Genomic DNA, 21,939 nt, shown 5'->3' with positions numbered 1-21,939 from the left:
ACTCCAGACTCGGGATCCACATGCTTCAGCCTGCTCTTGTCAACGTTGCACAGAGCATTGCCAGCCGTGTCATAGGGTCATATGGGAAATGTGACACTTGAGTTCCTAGATAACCTACATATCTAAATTGTTACCAGCATTTCCATCACCATTGTGAAGTAGTCCAGGGGCTTCTTAAGAAACACAAGGAGGGAAGGAGAGGATGGACAGACGGATGGAAAAGAAGAAAAGGAGGAGAAAAAAAGAAATAGGTAAAGACAACCAATCACATATCATTGAGTTTCCAATTTCAGTAGCTATATTTTTAAAATTTCTTTTGTGCATTTACGACACTTAGGATTCCTATTTTTACAATAACAATGAAATCAGACCAGTCTAAACTATGTCTTTTCCCATTGTCTTTTCCTACTAAGAGATTTTACCTTCCACATCATCAAATTTCATTTCTCTGCTAGATCATACCAATCTACATTCATACCTATCTTCTAACCTAATGCAAGCAAGCAGACAAACAAGCAAAAAAAAAAACAGAATGAAATGCAAACACATCCTCCCTATCCCACCACACCTTTTGGTACCTTCATTGTTCTACTCCCCTTTACAGTAAAATTCTTCAAGAGGAGTGTCATACTATCTCTGATTCCTCTCTTCTCTTTCTCTCCTGAACTCTGACCAACCATGTGTTCACCTCCTCCATTTCATGGAATTGTCCAGGTCATCAATGACCTTCATGCTGCCAAATCCAATGGTCAATTCCATGTCATCATCTTACTTGATGCAAGAACCACATTTGACACAGTTGAAAACTCCATCTTTCCTGAGGCACATTTCTTCTTTCTCTGTTCTCCTCCTGCCTCATTGGCCAAGTCTTCTCAGTTTACTCTACTGGATATTACTCCCCTTCCTTCTAAATAGGAGAATGCCCTAATGACCTTTCTATCTAGGTATACTCACTTCCTAGGTGATCTTATTTAGGCCCATGGTTTCAACACACTTTACATGCTGATGAATCCCCAGTTTTTAACACAAGGCCCAATCTCTCTCATGAGCTCCAGACTCTCAGATCCACCTGTCTACTTGGCATTCTACTTGGAGTTTTATATTAATTATCTATCATGCCTAAGAAATTACCCAGAACTTAGTGGCTTAAAACAATAATAGCCATTAATTATCACTCACAATTTCTGTGGGTCAGGAGTTTGGAAGCAGCTTGTCTGGGTAGTCCCGGCTTAGGGCTTTCATGAAATTGCAGTGAAATGCTGGCCCGGGCTGCAGTCATCTGAAGGTTTTACTCCGGCTGGAAGATCTGCTTCAAACATGGCTCACTCACAAGGCTAGAAAGTTAGTCCTGACTGTTGGTAAGATGCCTCACTTCCTCTCAATGTGGGACTCTGCGAAGGGTTGACTGAGTGCCTTTGGACATGATGACTGGCTTTCCCCAGAACAAGAGGTCCAAAATAGGAGCTACAATGCTTTTTATCCGAGTCTTGGAAGTCAATGACTGTCATTTCTAGTGTATTCTGTTGATCATACAGACAAGCCCTGATCCAATGTGGGAGCAAAGTATACCTGGGTGTGAAAACTACAAGGTAAGGATCATTGGGGGGCATCTTGGAGGCCGGCTACCACTGTGTCCAATGTCTAAGACAATGTCTAATGTCTAATTCATGTCCCAAACTGAATTCGTGATCTACCAGCCATTCTCTAAATCTGCTCCTCCCTCATTTTCCCCATCTCAGGCCAAACACCTTGGTGTCATTCTTGATTCCTTTTTGTGTTTCATACCAACAATTAATCTGTCAGCAAAACTCATTGACTCTACTTTGAAAATATATCCAGAATCCAACTTCTTCTTACTCTCTTTCAGTGCTGGTCTCGTCCAAACTACCATCATTTCTCGCTTGGATTATTCCTTCCTAACTTGTTTCCCTACCTCCACTTTTGTCCCCTCCAGTCTGATAACCATGAGGCAGCCATAGTTATCATGTTTAAAAATAAAAAACTAAATCAGACAATTTTATTCCTCTGCTTAAAACCTTCAGTGTCTTCCAGTTTCACTCAGAATAAAAATTCAAAGTCCTTATCATGGCCAAGAAAGTACCCCATGATCTGGCTTCTTACTACTTCTCTAACCTTTTCTACCATCACTTTCCTCCTGGCTCACTCTGCTCCAGCCCTATTGCTTTCCTCCTTTCCTCAAACTTGCCAAATTAGTTCCTGCCTCAGCGTCTTTGCACATCCCTGAAAAGCTCTTCTTCCTGATATCCACATGACTAACACCCTCCAGACCACTGCTCAGCCCATCACTCTCTCTCCCATCACGTTGCCTTATTTTTCTTTATAGAATGTATCCCCCCCAACATATGATATAGTTCTTTATTTGTCATCACTCTCCTCCTGCTAAAATAGATCTCCAAGAGAATGCCTATTTTATTCGCTGCTGTATCCCCAGGGCCTATAAGAGCGCTTTGCCTATGATAGGGTTGCAATCAATATTTCTTGAAAGAAAGAAAGGCTGAATGCAGGAATTGAAAGAGGTTAATCCATGCAGAATTCATTGGCCAGAGTGCCTGGCACACAAGGAGTATGAGTTATTATTATTTGATATGTCCCAATCCCAAGGGGCTTATTCAATCCAAGGAAGAGAGGGCAGTTGTCTTCTAATATCAGAGGAATAACCAGAGGGAACTGGTGTCTTGTCGGTCTACTGTTGCTATTTCCTGCTTAAAAAAAAAAAGTCCCTACTGCAGTGGAGCTTTGCACATTCCTCCTGTTTGCTTTTCTAATCTGTAAGGATGGCAGACTGAGGTCCCTATGAAGATCTTTGAGAATGGGGCATGGACTATTTCTGGTACACACACATCCAGAGATGCCACTTTCAACCTTTTCTCCCTGTTGACACTGCTCTCTATGTGTGAAGCAACTTTCTTTTAAATTGAGATAATTGTAGAATCATAAGCAGTTGTAAGAAATAATGCAGACAGAACTTTTGCACACTTTTCTTAATTTCCCCCAATGGCGACATTTGCAAAATTCTAGTTTTATGATTTTGCAAATCATAATCAGAATATTGACATTGACATGTCAGACATGACAATCAGAATATTGACATGTCCATATAAATGGAACCATACAATATGTAACCTTTGGGGATTGGCTTTTTTCCTCACTCAGCAAATTCATCCAAATTGTTGCATGTATCAATATTTCCTTCCTTGTTGGAGGGAAGCATGGAATCGCATTCCATGGTATGCTGTGTCACACAGTTTAACCATTCACCTGTTTAAGGTCATCTGAGCTGATTCTTGTTTGGGACTATTATAAATAAAGCTGCTCTAAACATTTGTGTACAGGTTTTTGTGTGTGAACATATGCTTCCATTTCTCTGGGATAAATGCCCAGGAGTGTAATTGTTGGGTCATATGGTAGTTGCATGTTTAGTTTTTAGAGAAAATACCGAAGTGTTTTTCAGAGTAGCTACCATTTTACATTACACCAGTGAAGTGTGAGTGATCCAGTTTCTCTGCCTCCTTATCAGCATTCAGCACTGTCAGGTTTTTTTGTTTTTTTTCTTATGTTAGCCATTCTTTTTTTTTTTTTTTTTGGCTGTGTTGGGTCTTTGTTGCTGCGCGCGGGCTTTCTCTAGTTGTGGCGAGCAGGGGCTACTCTTCGTTGCAGTGAGCGGGCTTCTCATTGCAGTGGCTTCTCTTGTTGCGGAACACGGGCTCTAGGCGCGTGGGCTTCAGTAGTTGTGGCATGCGGGCTCAGTAGTTGCAGTGCACAGGTTCCAGGGCATGCAGGCTCAGTGTGGCTCGCGGGCTCTAGAGCACAGGCTCAGTAGTTGTGGCACACGGGCTTAGTTGCTCCGTGGCATGTGGGATCTTCCTGGTCCAGGGCTCGAACCTGTGTCCCCTGCCTTAGCAGGCGGATTCTTAACCACTGCACCACCAGGGAAGTCCTAGCTATTCTTAGAGGTATTTAGTGTGAAGCAACTTTTAAAAAAATCCCTTTTAATGTAGTTCTCCTAGGAAAACAAACTGTCATTTCCATAACGAAGAGAGACTATTCCAATTGACTGACAGACTATTTGGCTGTCAACTCACCTTGACTTTGCATAACTAAGATTCAAGTGACTTTTACTGAAGTGACTTTTCTCTGAGCCAGGTGGGCTGCTCCAGGTGACCCAGACTCAGAAGAGACTGATATTTTGATGCATGTGTTGTTCAATTAGCTGATTATTTACAAATGTACAGACATGAGAGGGTCTGTTTGTAAGCATGAGCTTCCCAGTTTGAAATTCCACCAAAGCTTAATTTAACTGCATGTAAAGGAAGCAAATTGTGATTGTAAGTTTCACAGAGAAAATTCAGAAATGACCCTCAACTTCTCTTATTGTACATCTGGGACATTCTTAGCCACGCGTTGGAGAATAAGGACCAAAAAACTCCCCATAATCCCTCCAAAAAAGTGGGCACAATACACTCTGATTTTGGAAAGCCTGTCTAATCCTGTCAACACTTGTGTGAAATCACACCATTGACAGTTCTTCCTGGTAGAGGCACAGTTACCCTCAAGCCAAGAAAGTGAACTTGGTTTGAATAAGGATGGTTTAGATGTGTTTTCTTCTTGTAGTGTTACTCTCTCTTTTCAATGCCCCGTATTAATAATCTCTTTAGTCTTTGATAAACTGGCATCTCTTTTTTTCTCCTCATGTGAAAATAAATAAACTGAGAGAAAAGTCAGTATTTGTCAAGTATCCATTTTAATGTCCACCTTAATTAACTAAGGAAAGAACATTCATTTAAAATCAGTTTTACTCTGTATTATCCAAGAGCAGTGCCTAATAGATGATAATGGGCTCAATACATATTTGTTGAATGAAATTTGAATGAACCACATAGTTCATATGTCAGTGTTTGCAAGTGAGGTGATTAAGTGAAGGTTACAGGTATGGGCTTTGGAATCACTCATGGTCACGGCTGGGTTTTCTCACTCATTAGCTTCATGACTTTCTGGGATGCAATGTTCTTGTCTATGAATATTGTTTACTATACAGAGGTACTGTGAGCATGAGAGGCAGAAATACACTGAAATATTTAGCATAGGGCCAGTACAGGGTATGTACTCAACTTTGGGTTTGATTATCATTTCCAGTGCATGACTATTTTAGACCACCAGAACCTGAGCTCCCGAAAGGCAGTGAATGGATATAACTTTTTAAACTTTTGTCTCTGCCCCAGCCCAGAACACAGAATCTGGTACCTGGTAACCAGCACTAAGTATAGGTGTGTTGAACTAGTACATATGTGTACGCATTGCCTTCAGGGTAGCCCAATAACTGAATGACTGAAACCAGTGCCTCATTCATTCATGGACTTCAGATGAGTCAGTTCTGTGCATACAACAAATAAAGTATATGGAAAATTCTGGGCCATGGCTACTGACCAAATCTGAACCAACTGTTTAGCAAATGGAGTGAGTCGGGCATGGGAGTGGGATTGCCTGTATTGTATCCCACTTCCACTTCTGGAAAAGCAACTCTTCTATAGATGCCACTTTCTCAAGACACAGTTTGGAGTTCAACATCTACATTCAAAATACTAGTTTATATCCATCTATCTATTTTATTCTATTCAGTTTATAAAAGTAGTAACATCACATTTGAAAAATAGGGGGAAAGGAATAAATTATCCAGGGTCTCCAAACCCAGATATTGCTACTGTAATCATGTCTGTTCTACTCTCTGTGTTTGGTTAAATAATGCCCTTGGTCTCTAGGAAGTTGGTATCTCAACACCCTCACCTCTGAAGTAAGGCTTGAAAAATTTGTTCTATAAATACATTTGAAAAGTACTTTGAAATTCTTGCAGAGGAGTGATTTACTGTGATAAAGGCGATTCCTATTCCATATCAATCATGCTATCAGGTTCTTGCCTAGCCCTAGGCCTAATCAAATCACTTTTACATTTCTCTTTTTAAAATTTCTGTCACTTGGGGGTAACACTTCATCTCTGTAGTGGAAAGAAGTAAAGGGAAAATGTGGATAAGCATAAAGCAAGAAGGGGAGGTGAGAGGGAAGAAGAGGCAACAGTTGAATGTGGGAACGCTCTGGGCTTGCTGTTGGAGGATGTGGATGTTACTTCTGCTCCATTGACAGATGTGCAATTCTGCGTAAATCCTCAGTCTCTCTGGGCTTTTTTTCTCATACGTAAAGTTGGGGAGGAGGTGTCAGTGAAGGAGTTTCACTAGATGATTTTTAAGTGCACTTCGCTTTTATCACTCTACGGTAAGGGGTCCACAAACTGCGGCCTGCAAGCCAAACCATATTGGCATCTGTTTCTGGACACCTGCGAGGTAACAATAACTTTTACACATTTAAATAGTTGAAAAAAAAATCAAGGGAACGATATATTGCGAAAATTCTCTAAAATTGAAATTTTCATACGAGTTTTATTGGAACACTGCCATAATCGTTTGTTTACATATTACCTATGGCCTATTTCATGCCAAGAGGGCAGAGTTGAGTAGTTGCCAGAGACCTCATGGCCCACAAAACCAAAAATATTTGCTGTCTAGCCCTTTACAGAAAAAGTTTGCCTACACCTGCTCCATATATATATAGCATGCCTGCTTATTTTGGGTTGACCCGTCTCTTTTACATGAGGTGTGTGCTCATCAGGTATTTTTCATAGTGTTATGATTATAATGCATTATCCCATATACTGTTCAGCTTTCTAAGAGGAGGGACTCTGTTTTGCTCACCATTGGAATCCTAGCGCCTTACACAGTGCTGGTATATAGCAGGTGCTCAGTATTTGTTGTTAAATAAACATTCTAACACCAGTGCCAAGCCAGTCATTTCAAAACTCCAAAAGGGATTTTTCATCTAGTACAGACTAAACTGTCTATTTCAGTGATTTCAATTTTTTTAAAATTATTTTTAAAAACTTTTTTTCTGACGAAAATCCTCCCTGCACTAAACTCCCACTGAATTTTAGATAGGCAATGAAGAGAGAATTTTTGTAAAAATTGGAATCCTTTTTCTTCCTAAATAAAAAATATATTTAAAATACTGGTAAAATTGAAATGGCCTCAGCTTTTTACAACCGTTGCGCCACGTTTTAAAAATGACGATTATTGGAGTCCAAGGCATGGTTGCCATAGCATTTTGCATAATTTAAGCACAGCAGCAAAAGATACCGGTATGTGTGCCGAGCAAAATGAGTGTACGAGGAAAAACAGTAAAATTTTGCGTTCTGTACGATATGTCGAACGTGAACGTATTTCACGTTGTGTTGCAGATTTACTACAGCTGAGTCATTTCGGGACACGAGTGTGTGCTTCCAGGAAAAAACGAGAGGAAGGAGCCAGTCTGAGGGTCTCGCCGGGTTCCCCCACGCACTTCCAGCAGCAGACAGCGGTATTCCGCGGCGGTCGGCGGCGTGGTTAAAAAAAAAAAAAAAAAAGGCGCCGCGGCCCCTTTAAGAGCCACAGCACCTTCTCCAAGATACCATCTTGCACCAGGAGTTCACTTAAGCTCTCTACCTACCTTGCTAAATCCCTCCTCCTCCACTGGGTACGACAGGCGGGCGGGGCGAACGAGCCTTTTCATTGGCTTTGCGCGCACGGCCCCTCTGTCTCCTATTGGTTCCCGCGCCCGCCACTCGACGCTGTCTCCCGCCCTTTCGTGCCGTCGTGCTACGTTGAGTGAGGGCTCTTGGGTTAGTTCCTGTTAGGCCCCGGCCGGGGGAGTAGGTTGAAGTCTCCTAAGATGCCCGGTGGGCTGGGGCACTGAGAGCTGTGAAGAAGGCGTCAGGAGGCGGCGAGGGGCGACCCGCGGCAGGCCCGAACAGGAGCGGCGGCGGAGCCCGCCTTCCCTGCACCATGCTCATAGAGGATGTGGATGCCCTCAAGTCCTGGCTGGCCAAGTTATTGGAGCCGATGTGAGTGAGGCAGGCTGGGCCGGGGCTGGCGAACGTGGGCGTTGGGGGCCCGTGGGGGTGTGGGGGGAGGGGAAACGGCGTGGGGGAGGGCGGAGCGGAGGGGCCGCGGTCGGGAGGTCCCGGCGACGTCTTCTCTGTAGTACTATCACCATTGTGAGGGTGGGGGGGAGGGAGAGCCAGGGGCGTAGAGGCGGTGTGGCTGGGGGGGCCGGGGTGGGGAGGAGTGCGGGGAGGACTGCGAGGGTTTTTTAAATGTAAATATTGGGGTGCTCAAAGGGGCTGAAGGAAGTGAGGGAATTTAAAACATTGCTCTTTGAGAACTGAGGGAGAAAGCGGGGCTGTCGAGGGATTTTAAAATTTGAATATCGGGATCTTGAAGGGAGTATCAGGATATCAAGGGCTTTACAAATAATATTATTACGGGACTAAAAGATCTAGAAGCAGAATATCGAGGACCTTTTGAAAACATGAGGGGAGAAAGGGAGAGTAGGGACATTGAGAGATGTATAGCAAGTACTGAGTTCTAAAGGTTCAAGAGTATTGAATTAAAATAGGGTAGTTGAAAGGGATTTGTGGGCATCGAAATGTTTTAGGAATTATTGGGAACCTGATAAGCCTATTGAGGGATGTTATTATTGAGGAGTTGATAGTGCCAGGAGAGCTGATGATTTTTAAATACCATTAGGGATTGGGAAAATTGAGATTTTTGTAAGTTTGATTGGTGGTTGAAAGGACTACCCTGGTATCTAATATTATTGGAGGACGAGCTGGGAGGGGTATACCGGCAGCTTCTAGGGATTTTTGGATACAGGTATTGGAGTGATAAAAGGGGGGGGGGTAGTAGGAAGAATGAGTTTTGTAAGTCCTGAGAGGGCAACTGAAGATATTGGGGTGTAGGATTATCGGTGCGGGGCTTGTTTTTTAAAAAATATTTTGGGTAGTGTTGTGGAAATATTGCTGGGACCCTTGAAAGGAATAGCGGCAGTATCAACTTTTGGTTGGTTTTATAATCATTTTCAAGGGGCAGGGTTGTGAAGTTCTTATTTGGGACACTGGGGCACAGGTAGTCTCGGAAGCATATCTCCATGAGCAAAGAGGGAAAGCTGGAGGGAGGGTTGGAGAGAGGTGCTATCTCACTCTCTCGGGAAGGAAGGCATGGGAAGGGATCATTTGCTGCCCCCTTGTCACTTCTTCTTACTTATCCTCCTAGTGGAGGGGAGGGCTTTCTGGCTGAAAGAAAAGGGGTAGATGAAGAGAAGGGTAGGCTTTGATTCATTAGATCAGATCACTTTAGTGGAAAAATTGAGTTTTTGCAGAGGCAGAAAGAAGGGGTAGTTGGGGAGGTGTGGAGGTATGGTGAAGTTGGGGCTGTTGGGAGACAGCTACTTCCCTGTTGGTGTGTTTCCTTGTCCTCCTGAGAAACCCTGTTAACTAACTTTTGTTGTTTTGCCGTTTTGGTTTCTTGGGTTGGGATGGTAACACTTAGGAAGACTCATCTGTAGTCCAGTGTGTCAGCCTTGTGAAGGAAGTAGAATGGGAAAGGGAGACAGCATTAGGAGCATTTTGATGTCTGAAATGATATTTATTTGCTTTCTGAGGACGAGGAGTGTGTGAGTAGAGCACAGGTATGAATAAATGTACACTAAGAGCCTCTGAGTTTTACATTAGTGATGGTCTGATTAAAGTGAAAGGGACTTCTGGACACCCTTGAAAGTTTTATAGAAGAATATGGGCCTCTTGAGTGTTCATCATACTTTCCCTACACACAGTAACAAGCTTGGAGCACAAAGATGGAAATGAAGGTGGGAAATCATGAAGTAGATTTAGTGAAATTGACCATATATGGAAGAGGCTAGAAATAGAAAAAGGTCTATTGGAATATTGTTTACCTTTGTGTTTTTAGTTTTTTGGTAGAGATCCTTTTGAAAGTATTAAATGTGTACTTTATGTTTTGGGTAGAAGGTGACAAGTTTTAACATTATAGTTAATTGCTATCTTTTTTTAAAGTTCCCTGAAATGTTTTGGTCTGGGTAATGTTTTTTGGTTTCTTTCTTAATGTCAGAATTTAGTTTGGGTGGGAACTTAAACCTCCTAAGGGTGTTTTCACTAGGGTTTTTTTTGACTATTTACACTGATTTTTTCATAGATATTCTGTAATTTTCATGGGTAAAAATTATCTTTTGAAATGATTATTTCTGTTTAGTTTCCCCATTTGTTTTGAGTTATATGTTCAACTTAAAGCTCACATCATGCATCTTTTAATAAAAATTTTGTTACTTTTTTAGGGTTAAAAAAGATCTAAAGTCACTGCTTAGACTTTAATAATACAAATGATTTTCCTAGAACTACAAAATTAAAATACTTATTTTTAACTCAGATAAGTAATGATTTTGGATGAAGGTGTTAATAAGAAATAGTAAATGCAAATGCCGAGGTCACGTATATTTTCATTCTTAGTATGTTGTCATGGGAGATTATTTTTCGTTTAGACATCCTAAAATGTAATAAATGATATGCTAAAGTGGGTTGTATTTGTAAATTTACTTTTTGCATATTCCAGATTCAAGAAAATTTTCATAGGAGATTGGCATGTTGCTACAACATAGCATTTCAGAGCAGTTGTTAGGCTTTCATATAATGTAGTTGCAGTGGATATGTTGGAATCATACTGTAGCTGTGTACATCATTTCCTATTGCACTTTCTTATTTAGCTTAATTTGAAGTTAACTCAATTTAGGGAGTTCCCTGGCGGTCCAGTGGTTAGGATTCTGAGCTTTCGCTGTCATGGGCCCAGCTTCAATCCCTGGTCTGGGAACTAAGATCCTACAAGCCACACGGGTGACCAAAAAAAGAAAAAAAAGTTAACTAAATTTATAAAAGTTTTTGATTTTTAGGGATTTTTAAGCATGGTCCACCTCGTCATAGTGAAACGAAGGCACGTAACAGGATATTACTAAGCCAGTCCAGTTTGTATGTGATTATTCCCTGTAGACAAATAAGAAATCTCATGCTGTTAGAGCTTATCTGTTTCGTTCCACTCCTTTTGTAGGTGTGGGACATATCTATTACTTTACTAGAGGAAAATCAGAAGGAGGAAGCCTAGAAGAAATGACTCCTTAACTGGCTATGAGAAACCCAGTACCATTTTTGTTGGCAGTGTAGTAAAGGGGAGAGAAACCATCTTAGTCAAGGAGTTTGTCTCTTCCTACCACTGCATGAACAGACTGAACTCACAGATCTTCTTTGGGGTCCTCATCTTTCTTCACTTTCAAAACCTCCTAGGTATCCTAGTTATAGAGACTGTGTAGAGACTTATGCTTAAGTAGGACATGTTGGGTTTCTTTATATTAGAAATAATTGCTCATTTTAAGTATTTGGACTCCTTAAAGGTAAGGGTCTAAGTAAACCTTGGGGATAAATCAATCACTAGAGAAATTTCTACAAGTTTAGGAAATGTTCAGGCAAGCAGTTTTCAACAACAAACATGCGTTTCTACCAAAAATGCTGTCTTTAATGAGGAATGTTTTAAGTTATTTATATTACATACGTTAAATACGTACCAATACATCTAATTTACTGCTGCTTGTTAGGCTTATTGTAAAAATTTGTCTTGTGATGGTCATTTTGTAATGTATAGAAATATTGAATCACTATGTTGTGCACCAGGAACTAACATAAGTGTTGTAGGTCAATTTTACTTCAAAAACAAACAGACAAACTCATACAAAAAGAGATCAGATTTGTGGTTACCAGAGGTGGGGGGTGGCGGGAGGGGAATTGAAGATAGTCAAAAGGCACAAACTTCCAGGTATAAGATGTATAAGTACTAGGGAAGTGAAGCATGACTAATATAATTAATACTGCTGCGTTACATATGAAAGTTGAGAGTAAATCCTGACTTCTCATCTCAAGGAAAAAATGTGTATTTTTTCTTTTATTTTGTGTCTATATGAGATCATGTTCACTAAATTTATTGTGGTAATCATTTCATGTATGTAAATCAAATCATTAATGCTGTACACTTCAGATGTATATAGTTCTGTATGTCAATTATATCTCAATAAAACTGGAAGAAAAAAAGCTATGAATAACAAAAAATTGTCCTGATAATATGTTTTAAAAAGAGTGATGGGGTTTGTAATATTTTTAGACAGTTGTATCCATCTATTTATCTATCATGTATCTATTTTAGTAGAGCATCATTATGTGACTTAGGGCATTTAGCTTCTAGTTCTATATGTGATTCACTGTTTGACTTTGGAGAGATTGTCTAACCTTCCTGTATTAAACAGAGTTAATATGAGTATTATGATGCAGGCTATAAAAAGTGCTTTGTGTACCTCAGAATCATTAAATATAAATGAAATTTTATGGTTTTTGAAATGTGAAAATATGTTGAACTCTTTTTGCAAAAATATTTTACTTACTAATGTTAAGCGCTGCTACCTCTTACAAAGTAATCAGTCTAGTGCATGACAGGGTTAGATTCTCCTTACAGGCCCTATAGGTAGGGACAAGAATTGCTAGGGAAAGGACTTGGTATGCAGTTTCTGTGAGTTCAGGTCTTTGTAAAAAAAATGCACCAGGAGATTGACTGTTTCATTTCTGAGTATGATGGAAAAGGCAGCAATAAGGTTCATTTAGGTCATTTTATGACTCCGTGGTCAGCGGGTGTATACTTGGGTTGAACTCTAAAGTTTACATGCTGCTTATAGGTTTGCAGTCCTTATCAAGTTAACTCTGACTAGTAATCTCTGCAGTTGTTCAGATGGGAAGAAAAATCACCATGTAGCAGCTGTTAGATCACATCTCCCTGATAAATAAACTACAAGGGTAAAATGAGTATTTTGTAAATATGTTCTTAAGATCAAAAAGTAGTGATAATTTTCTGAAATATATGTAGTGGCTTTATAGAAATAGTGTGCCTCTAAAGTCCTGTGGGACTTGTTTAAGGAGGCCGTTCACTATTTCACAGAAAGAGACTTATTTTGACCGGAAGACTTCTTGGCAAGTTATAGTATACTAAGTTAGGAAGGTATTTGTTCTTATGTCCTTTGGTCCGCCTCCTAAATATTTCTGACTTCATTCTCCCTGGCCCAATTGTTGTAGGCTAGAAGCCATATATTGCTTTTATAGCCTTATGTTTCCTACCACTGCCTTGTCTCATCCTCTCACAGTGTTGTTACTTCATTATTAATCTCTTTTTTTAAAGCATTTGATATTTTGTACTATAATTATTTGTTTTCATTTCCATCTCTTAGCCTGTGACTGCAGGGCAAGGTCTGTCTTGCTCAAAGTAATTCCATTACCCAGCAAGATGCTTGGCATTTTGTTAAGACTCAGTAAATGTTTAAATGAATCAATGTCCTTATATGTATATTTAGGTTGGTCACAATTAGAAAAGTAAGATTTTGTTTTAGTAGTCTAATTTTCTGGGTGTGCTTAGCTGGGGGCTACTGCACTAGGAGCCATAGTCCAAGTATCACAATGAGATACAACTGAGAGTCATATATTTTCCCCTCCAGATAAATCTAGGGATATTTTCTTTTACATCATATTCATTTATGAAAGCCCCTAATTAATGAAGGGGAGTATGAAAGCTTTCATTTGAAAAGAAGTAGAAGTACCAATATTTGTGTTTCTTAATATGAGTTAACAGGTTCTTAGAAATTAATAGTTATTTATTCACTTATACTCTGATAAAATCAACTCAGATTTTACTTATTTTTCCAGTACTTTCTTATCAAAGGAATATTCTGAACATAGATCTCAGTGTCAGACTTCCTGTTTTTTTACTTTTTTATAAGTAGAAATAAAAGCATTACGTTACAGAAAATGTAGAAGGGACAGAAGAGGATAAAATTATTTGTATATATTTATTTCTAGTTTCTCTTCTGTGTATGAACTTTCATGTAGCTGTAATTAGACTCAAATGTAAAATTTTTTTCTTTCTTTCTTTTTTTTTTTTTTTTTTTGCAGTACGCGGGCCTCTCACTGTTATGGCCTCTCCCGTTGCGGAGCACAGGCTCCGGATGCGCGGGCTCAGCGGCCATGGCTCACGGGCCCAGCCGCTCCGCGGCACGCGGGATCCCTCCAGACCGGGGCACGAACCCGCGTCCTCTGCATCGACAGGTGGACTCTCAACCACTGCGCCACCAGGGAAGCCCTAAAATTTTTTTATTTTTGGCTGCATCAGGTCTTTGCTGTGGCACGTGGGCTCTTCTTTGTGGCACGCGGGCTTGTCTCTGGTTGTAGTGCGCAGGCTCCAGGGCACATGGGCTCTCTAGTTGAGGTGCACGAGCTCAGTAGTTGTGGTGAGCGGGCTTAGTTGCCCTGTGGCATGTGGGATCTTAGTTCCCTGACCAGGGATTGAACTCGCATCCTCTGCATTGGGAGGCGGATTCTTTACCACTGGACCACCAGGGAAGTCCCTCAAATGTAAAATTTTTTATCTTGATTTCTCCAGTTGACGTTAGCATTTTAATATTTGTGTATTGTTTCTATAACCACTTTGGATGCCTAATGTTTCATAAACATTCAACAATAAGAGTGGTTACTTTGACTTTACTTTTTCTGTTAAAAATAATACTGTTTTTATATAATACATGTATATGTATTTAGTGTCTCTTAGGTACCCATAAAATTTTCTACGTTTGGCTTTATTTCCTGAGGTTTGTTTCCCATAAGTACAACTACTAGTCAAAAGAGTATGGACATTTTTTTAAAATTAATTAATTAATTTCTTTATTTTTGGCTGCGTTGGGTCTTCGTTGCTGCGCGTGGGCTTTCTCTGGTTGCAGCGAGCGGGCACTTCTCTTGTTGCGGAGCACAGGCTCTAGGCATGCAGGCTTCAGTAGTTGTGGCACGTGGGCTTAGTTGCTCCGCGGCATGTGGCATCTTCCCAGACCAGAGCTCGAACCCATGTTCCCTGCATTGGCAGGCGGGTTCTTAACCACTGCACCACCAGGGAAGTCCTAAGTATGAACATTTTTAATGGCTTTTGATACACGTTAGGATCAGGTTTTTTTCCTGCGGCCCAGTAGCGTAGTCATTAGTTGTCTCACCTCTGAAACAAAAATCACACTGAGGTAGAACGTAAAACAGCACACATTCAGAAACATGTAGTAGATTTTTCTGAAAATGGACGAGTTTTAGGTAGCCTTGGCTTTTTCCTAAAGTGGTTAGTGGTGTTTCTTGGCTTGGGGCTTAAGGTAAGGGAGAACCTTTACTCTTTGTCCTTGGGATTGGGTATATGTCTAAATCTGTAAAGCTGAGGTGCTAGCTCAGTAGATGTGTCAGAACCTGCAATGGAGATTTCATTTAGAAGGAAAAAGACAAATTTGAGGTTTTTACAGATAAGAGATTTTTAGGACAATATTTCTGTTCACTTCCCCTAATAAAAATTAATTCTAGTCAATTTTTATTTTTTAAATTAAAAGATAGATAATTGAAACGTTCTTAGGACATTATTATGCAAGATGTGAATTTTAAGGAATCCTCATTTGTAACTTCCATTAAACTTAGGAAATTTCTTTTGTTGGTTCTTTATTTTAACTGAAAGGTGATTATTGGTTGAGACTTATAACACATTAATTTGTTGTGCAGATAAACATTAGTAAAATGTATATGCTGTGATAGATTTTACTTGCATGGAATTGCAGCTGAGTTTTAGTTCCACAGGTAAGCTGTCTGCCTGCTCTTGAATGGATCACATGATTTGTCTTTACATATTTACAGATTTAGGTATCTATAAAATGAATAATAATTGATTGATTATGCTGTTAGGGTCTTTTAAAGACTATAGTAGAATAGTAATTTTAGGTGGATATTATTACCTTTTCTAATCTCTTTGTTATAATGGAAGCCCCTTTTTGTCTAGAAACGTGTGTATTTAACATAGCCATGGCTCCAGAATTTTAAAATGTCTTTCTTTCCAAAATGTACTTGTCCCTGTAGTTAAACAGAAATGAATTTCCATAAGTTTTGGTTACAAATGAAGAGCTAAAAGGTTTTAAATACTCTTCTTGGGTAGTGCTTTTTGTGTAAGAGAAGTAGGAAGTGGCCCTGCATTTGATCCTATCAAGGATCTTAACCATGCTCAGATTTTTGTGACACACTTCTGGAAGTCTTGTTGGGCTACTATTAGTATTGGTACCATAGCTGCTACTGTATTGTAATTGTCAGTTTTTAAAGATTATATGGTAAGTGGTGATGAAAGAATAAATAAGAGCAATCATAAAGGTATAGAAAATTACAGCAAAAAACTCCCTAATGTATTTAAGTTTCAACATGACTCATTATTTCAGACTGGCAATTTCCTTCACAGTGCATTTATGGATACATATTAGGAGCTGTTAAATTTAAATGGTCCCATTCCTTTGTCTGTAAACATGCTTTTGTATTTGGTGCAGAATTCTAACTATCAGTTATTAACAGTCGTTCACTCACATTAAACAAATATTTAGAATCTGTGATCACTCTTTTTTCTTGGTGTCTAGTGTTTTTCTACTTTTGTACCTTCTTGTAACTATTCATCTTGAGGTTTTTTGGCTATGCGCAGGCCTTCTCTAGTTGTGGTGCACGGGCTTCCTTCCCATTGTGGTGGCTTCTCTTGGTGCAGAGCGCGGGCTCTAGAGCGCAGGCTCAGTAGTTGTGGTGCACGGGCTCGTTTGCTCCGCGGCATGTGGGATCCTCCCGGACCAGGGCTCGAACCCGTGTCCCCTTCATTGGCAGGCGGACTCTTAATGACTACACCACCAGGGAAGTCCCCCATCTTGAGTTTTAACACTGTCACATCAAGAAGTATTTCATCAGAAGCAGCCTAACTCTGCGTTTGTTTTTCAGAGTCTGAATACTAAATATATGTATAAGATATCTGGGTTTGTTTAACTCACCTCATATATCCAGTAATCTGAGTTTTGCCTGTTTCTCACTAGATACTTTATATCCTTACCCAGTGTTAATACCTGTTAGGTCGTGAGACTCCTTGAAGGTCCCTATAACATTGGGGAAAATAACATTGCTTCTTTTCTTCCATTCTTACTTATTTAAAAAAATCCTTTCTCTCTGTGTTTAGAATATCTTCCTTATCCAGGATCTGAACTTTCTAAGTAAAGGTAGAGATGTAATTTCTTTTTCCTCTCCTCCATTTGAATGTTGATTAGAACTATACTGATCAAAGGTCTTACTGTCCTCAGGAGTGAAATGAAGTCTATCTACACATCTCTATTTTAAGGTGTTTATGGAGGTGCCAAGGTTGGCATGGCATGGGCAACATTTTTTTTTTTTTTTTGTGGTACACGGGCCTCTCACCGTTGTGGCCTCTCCCGTTGCGGAGCACAGGCTCCAGACACGCAGGCTCAGTGGCCATGGCTCACTGGCCTAGCTGCTCCGCAGCATGTGGGATCTTCCAGGACCGGGGCACGAACCCGTGTCCCCTGCATCGGCAGGTGGACTCTCAACCACTGTGCCACCAGGGAAGCCCGGGTAACATTTTTTGAAAGTGGAAATGCTATATATCCATTTTAGAATTTAGCAGTTGGATTTACTAAGGTAATCTGTTCATAATTCTCCAAAATGTAATAGTTTTTACTTAAAAATTCCAGCTTTCTTTTAATTAACATGTAGCTCATCATCTGTGTACTTATACTCCTAGTGCACTTTGACCTTTGCCCATCTTTTTTTTTTTATAGTTTTGAGTTTTGTAAAATTGACAAAATTGCAATTTGCTCTCTTAGAATTTGGTACATAAATGAGCATGGATATTTAAAGAACCAGCCTTGCCTGAAACAGTGTTAATATTGACAATGAAAAAGTCTGCTATTTTATTGGAATTATTAATTTTAAAAGTACATTACACTAGAAAGGAAGTAAGGGTGCTGGTGCTTGTTTTTTATTTAGTAATCTCATAAAGTTATTGGAAATGTGATTGATACCTTGAACTGAAACTTTTTAACTTTCTGATTGATGGTAGAGGCCCAAGGATTATAGAATAAGATTAGTTAGATTTGAATAGTGTATTATAGGGATATGATCACTTTGCTTGCATAATGATTTTATTTACTGTCATTCTGAATTTTTTCATTTTACCTTCACAACAGTGCTGTGAAGCCACAAAGGATATGTTACTTAAGTGTACATTTATGGGGAAAATAGAATATAAATATATAAGTGTGTGTATAATTTTTTTTTTTTTTTTTTTTTTTTTTGCGGTACGCGGGCCCCTCACTGTTGTGGCCTCTCCCATTGTGGAGCGCAGGCTCAGCGGCCACGGCTCATGGGCCCAGCCACTCTGCGGCATGTGGGGTCTTCCCGGACTGGGGCACGAACCCGTGTCCCCTGCATCGGCAGGCGGACTCTCAACCACTGCGCCACCAGGGAAGCCCTAAATATTTTTTATAAAATGGAAACTTTCTATTTCATGTAATATATATAAAATATTAAGTCTGGCAAATTGCTACTCAAGGATCATGTGCTGCCCTGGCATAGGAGATAATTTTGAATGTCAAAGTCAGGTTACTACTACTGACTAGAAAAAAAAGAAAAAGTGATGTAGACAAAGGTTATCTCTGCTGCCCTTTCACCACTTCTCTTGTCCTTTCTGTTCTCCCAGATCTTTTCTTTCTTGCTTATAGCTGCTGAAGTGTTTGCCAATAAAATTTAAAGTGACATCCTTCTTGTGTTCTCACTTTTTATCTTAAAAAGATCCTTAAGATACTCACTGAGAAGATTAGTAGTGGAAATTGATTGCCATTTTTAGATGTTGGTGCTTGGGGTTATAGGGAATGGGGAAAGCTGTCGCATCACACTTTCCCTGCTTCTTCCTCATTGATCATGTGGAACCAATAGTTCCTGAGGATACTGATAGTGCTTCTGCAGGCTGGGAGTCAAGCTGCAACTTAAGGGTCCGTTGCCACTCTTTCCCTATTACCACTGAGAGCAAATAAATGTAGATTTGGTCCAAAATTCTGAGTATGATTAGAACATTGAAAATAGGAGACAAATTATTTTATAAGAATAAGCAGAAAAAGAAAAACTTACTTGTACTATATATATGCTCTTTGTTAAAATAGTCGCCTTTGTTTGCAGTCACTTTTTAAAATAAAGTTTTTGGCTTGAAGCTTTCTAAGATAGGGGTGACTTCATTAATGACATCAGTGTTTGAAAAAATGTTTAAAAATTTTTGTTTTCTCTTTGTTTAACTAGATGTGATGCTGACCCATCAGCCTTAGCCAACTATGTTGTAGCACTGGTCAAGAAGGACAAACCTGAGAAAGAATTGAAAGCCTTTTGTGCCGATCAACTTGACGTATTTTTACAAAAAGGTAATTATTATAGGCCTTCAACCAAGTATTTAAGTAAAGATTTTAAATTTAAAACTTCCTGATAAAATCTTGAAGATAAAGCTTGAAAGGAAGGAAATTGGTCAGGGTCCTTTAAATACTTGAATATACCTATTCATGCTTAATTATTTATTGTGTATTTTGGCAAAACTTTTTTTCCCTTTCCTTCTCTGCTTCTCCTGTATTGAGGCAGTGGTAACTCAAGTGCTTTTTAGGTGAATGAATCCCTTGCAGCTTGTGGTAGAGCCTGGTTGATGGTTGAGGGGTAGCAATTTAAGGATAATGAAGTTGCTTATTCTTACTGTTTATTAGGACAATGAAGGTATCTGTTTTTCTTCTTCCTGGCCGGGGCTTCTTGATATCCAAGAAGAAATGGGCATGATCCTCTTCTCTTTGTGTCTTTAACTTCATCATCTTATCAAAGTCTTGTCCGTAGTCTGCGGAGCTTACTAGGGGCCTCCCTGCTGCTTCTCTGACCTCATCTCCTACCATTCCCCCTCACTTTTTCTATTCTAGCCACATTGACTACCTTGCTGTTTTTTCAGCATGGCAGACATGTTCCCAGCTCAGGGCTTTTGAACACTGTTTACCCTTGCTTGAAACATGGTTTCTTATGGTTTCTGGTCTCTTCTCAAATGTCATCTTCTCTAGTGGTTTCCCCTGAGCATCCTGTATACAATATAGTATACCCCATACCCCTAATCACTCTCTCTTCTTCCCAGCCTTGCTTTATTTATTTTTTTTTTCATGGCACTTGTTACTCCTTGTCATGTTATATGTTTATTTGTCTGTTTATCTATGTGTATCTCTTTCCCCACCTCCCCTTTGTCTTTCCATTTGTTGAGATTGGTGACTCAGAACCTACAGGCTTGGCATGTAGAAGATACTCAGTAAATATTGTTGAATGGACAAACAGGAATGTGGATAATTCATACTTACTAGTTGATCTAGCTGTTGGTGATGAGACGATACCCTTTAACTCAAATATTTACTGAGAAAGAAAAGATAGTAAATATGGCTTCTCAATCTAAAACACAGGATTACATATTTTGGGGGGCATTTTTAAGGCTTTTTATACATAATAAATCTAACACAGGATTCTTCCAGTACCGATGAGTATTTTCTTTTCTAAATGTATTAATTTATATTACTTAGTTTTAATTAAAGATAGTAATAATATATGTCTTTTAAATTACAAAAGTAGTACATGTTTTAAAAAATGCTTTAGAAATACAGAAGCATATGAAGAAGGTCTTCTGAACATGAAGACTTTTGAACGGTCTGATTAATTTGTCTTAAAGTTATGTGTAACAAGAGCTCACAATTTTATAATCATGGAAAATGCTTACTGCACAAATTAATAGCATAAAAAAGTTTATGAAAAGATGCTTTTCTGAAGAAAAATTAATTTGACATTTTAGAAATAGCTATTTATGTAAAATGTATAATAGTTGCAGTGTAAGCAGAGTCTGTGTTGTACTTCTGATATGCTCTTTAGCTGTTCCTGAGGGGTAGGACCAATGAAAGTGATTTAACTTTGGTTTGAATAACATAATATAAATATTTTGACATTTAACTTGTAATAAATTCATCTGTTCCTCCCCATTCAATTAGTCTGAAGAGTTATAAAATAGAGCATCCCTTAAGTAAAACACAAAATGATATTTTCATATCACTTCTCATATCAAAGTTTATTTTTCAACTGAGTTAAAAATATTTTTAATTAAATTTTTGAGTAGGCAGTACATTTAATCTAACAATATAATGATATGCTATGAAAAGTCTCTCTCACCTCATCTGCTCCCTTCCCACCTCCAGTGCACAACTTGTCATTTTTATGTCCTTTCAGGGTTTTTTTTAATGCAAATATAAATAGATAAAATATTTAATCATATCTTTGAGAGTTGATATTATCAGTACGCATTCTTTTTATAGCCACTCTGTTCTGTTCAGTTGTCATATAATTTATTAAATAGTCTCTTATTCATGGACATTTGGGTTGTATCCAATCTTTTACATACTCAAACAAGCAATCTTGCATATAAAACATTCTGTACATGTGCAAGTATGTTCAAAGGGTTTTAAAACCCAGAAGAGGGGTTCTCCCCCATAAGGGTTAGGCTCATTTTTAGTTCCACCAGCAGCGTATGAGGTGTCCCACTTTCCTCAGCTTTGCCAATAGTGTTGTCAAACTTTTGGTGTTTGTTTGTGTAACACATATTATTTCTTCTCCTAGAGACTTCAGGTTTTGTGGATAAACTATTTGAAAGTCTCTATACTAAGAACTACCTTCCACCTTTGGAACCAGTTAAGCCTGAGCCAAAACCACCAGTCCAAGAAAAAGAAGAAGTTAAAGAAGAGGTAATGCAGAGTTTTCTTTTGCCTGTGGGCGCTTCTTAGATCTTATTACCAGTATCATTCTTAGCTGGTAGTTGGCCTCTTTAGAGCTCTCTTGATGGAAGTTTCTGGGTTTTGGGCATAGTGCAGATTCTTTATCAGGGCTTCTTAGTTCCTTGGACTTGAGGAGTTGGAAGAATTTCAGATAGCTTGTTTAGTGTTACAAGAAATATTTTAGTAATATTGAGGAGTTCAGGGAAATCTTTTCCAGTGACTTTTAGAAAAAGAAAACTTGGTTAAAAATAGGCTTGACTACCT

At 39.2% G+C, this 21,939-nt stretch overlaps 1 protein-coding gene across 6 annotated transcripts in view; it reads left to right on the top strand.

The window, feature by feature from the left end:
• The first annotated feature begins 7,687 nt into the window (after positions 1-7,687).
• The window catches only part of RBM27 (RNA binding motif protein 27), a 67,115-nt gene continuing 52,863 nt past the window's right edge, over positions 7,688-21,939 (top strand). For 3 of the 6 annotated variants that reach the window (XM_033406857.2, XM_033406856.2, XM_033406855.2), the window contains exons 1-3: positions 7,689-7,942; positions 19,148-19,266; positions 21,521-21,645. In XM_033406857.2, coding sequence (XP_033262748.2) covers positions 7,884-7,942; positions 19,148-19,266; positions 21,521-21,645 — 303 coding nt within the window. In that variant the 5' untranslated portion in view covers positions 7,689-7,883. Of the gene's footprint in view, positions 7,943-19,147; positions 19,267-21,520; positions 21,646-21,939 lie in introns of all 6 variants that reach the window. The other 3 variants (XM_033406858.2, XM_004280400.3, XM_033406859.2) reach the window with 2 other exon arrangements.

Source organism: Orcinus orca, chromosome 3 (genome assembly GCF_937001465.1).
Source record: "Orcinus orca chromosome 3, mOrcOrc1.1, whole genome shotgun sequence".
Classification (NCBI taxonomy): domain Eukaryota; kingdom Metazoa; phylum Chordata; class Mammalia; order Artiodactyla; family Delphinidae; genus Orcinus; species Orcinus orca.
Note: the sequence above shows the minus strand (reverse complement) of the source record. Positions and strands in the feature narration are given on the sequence as shown.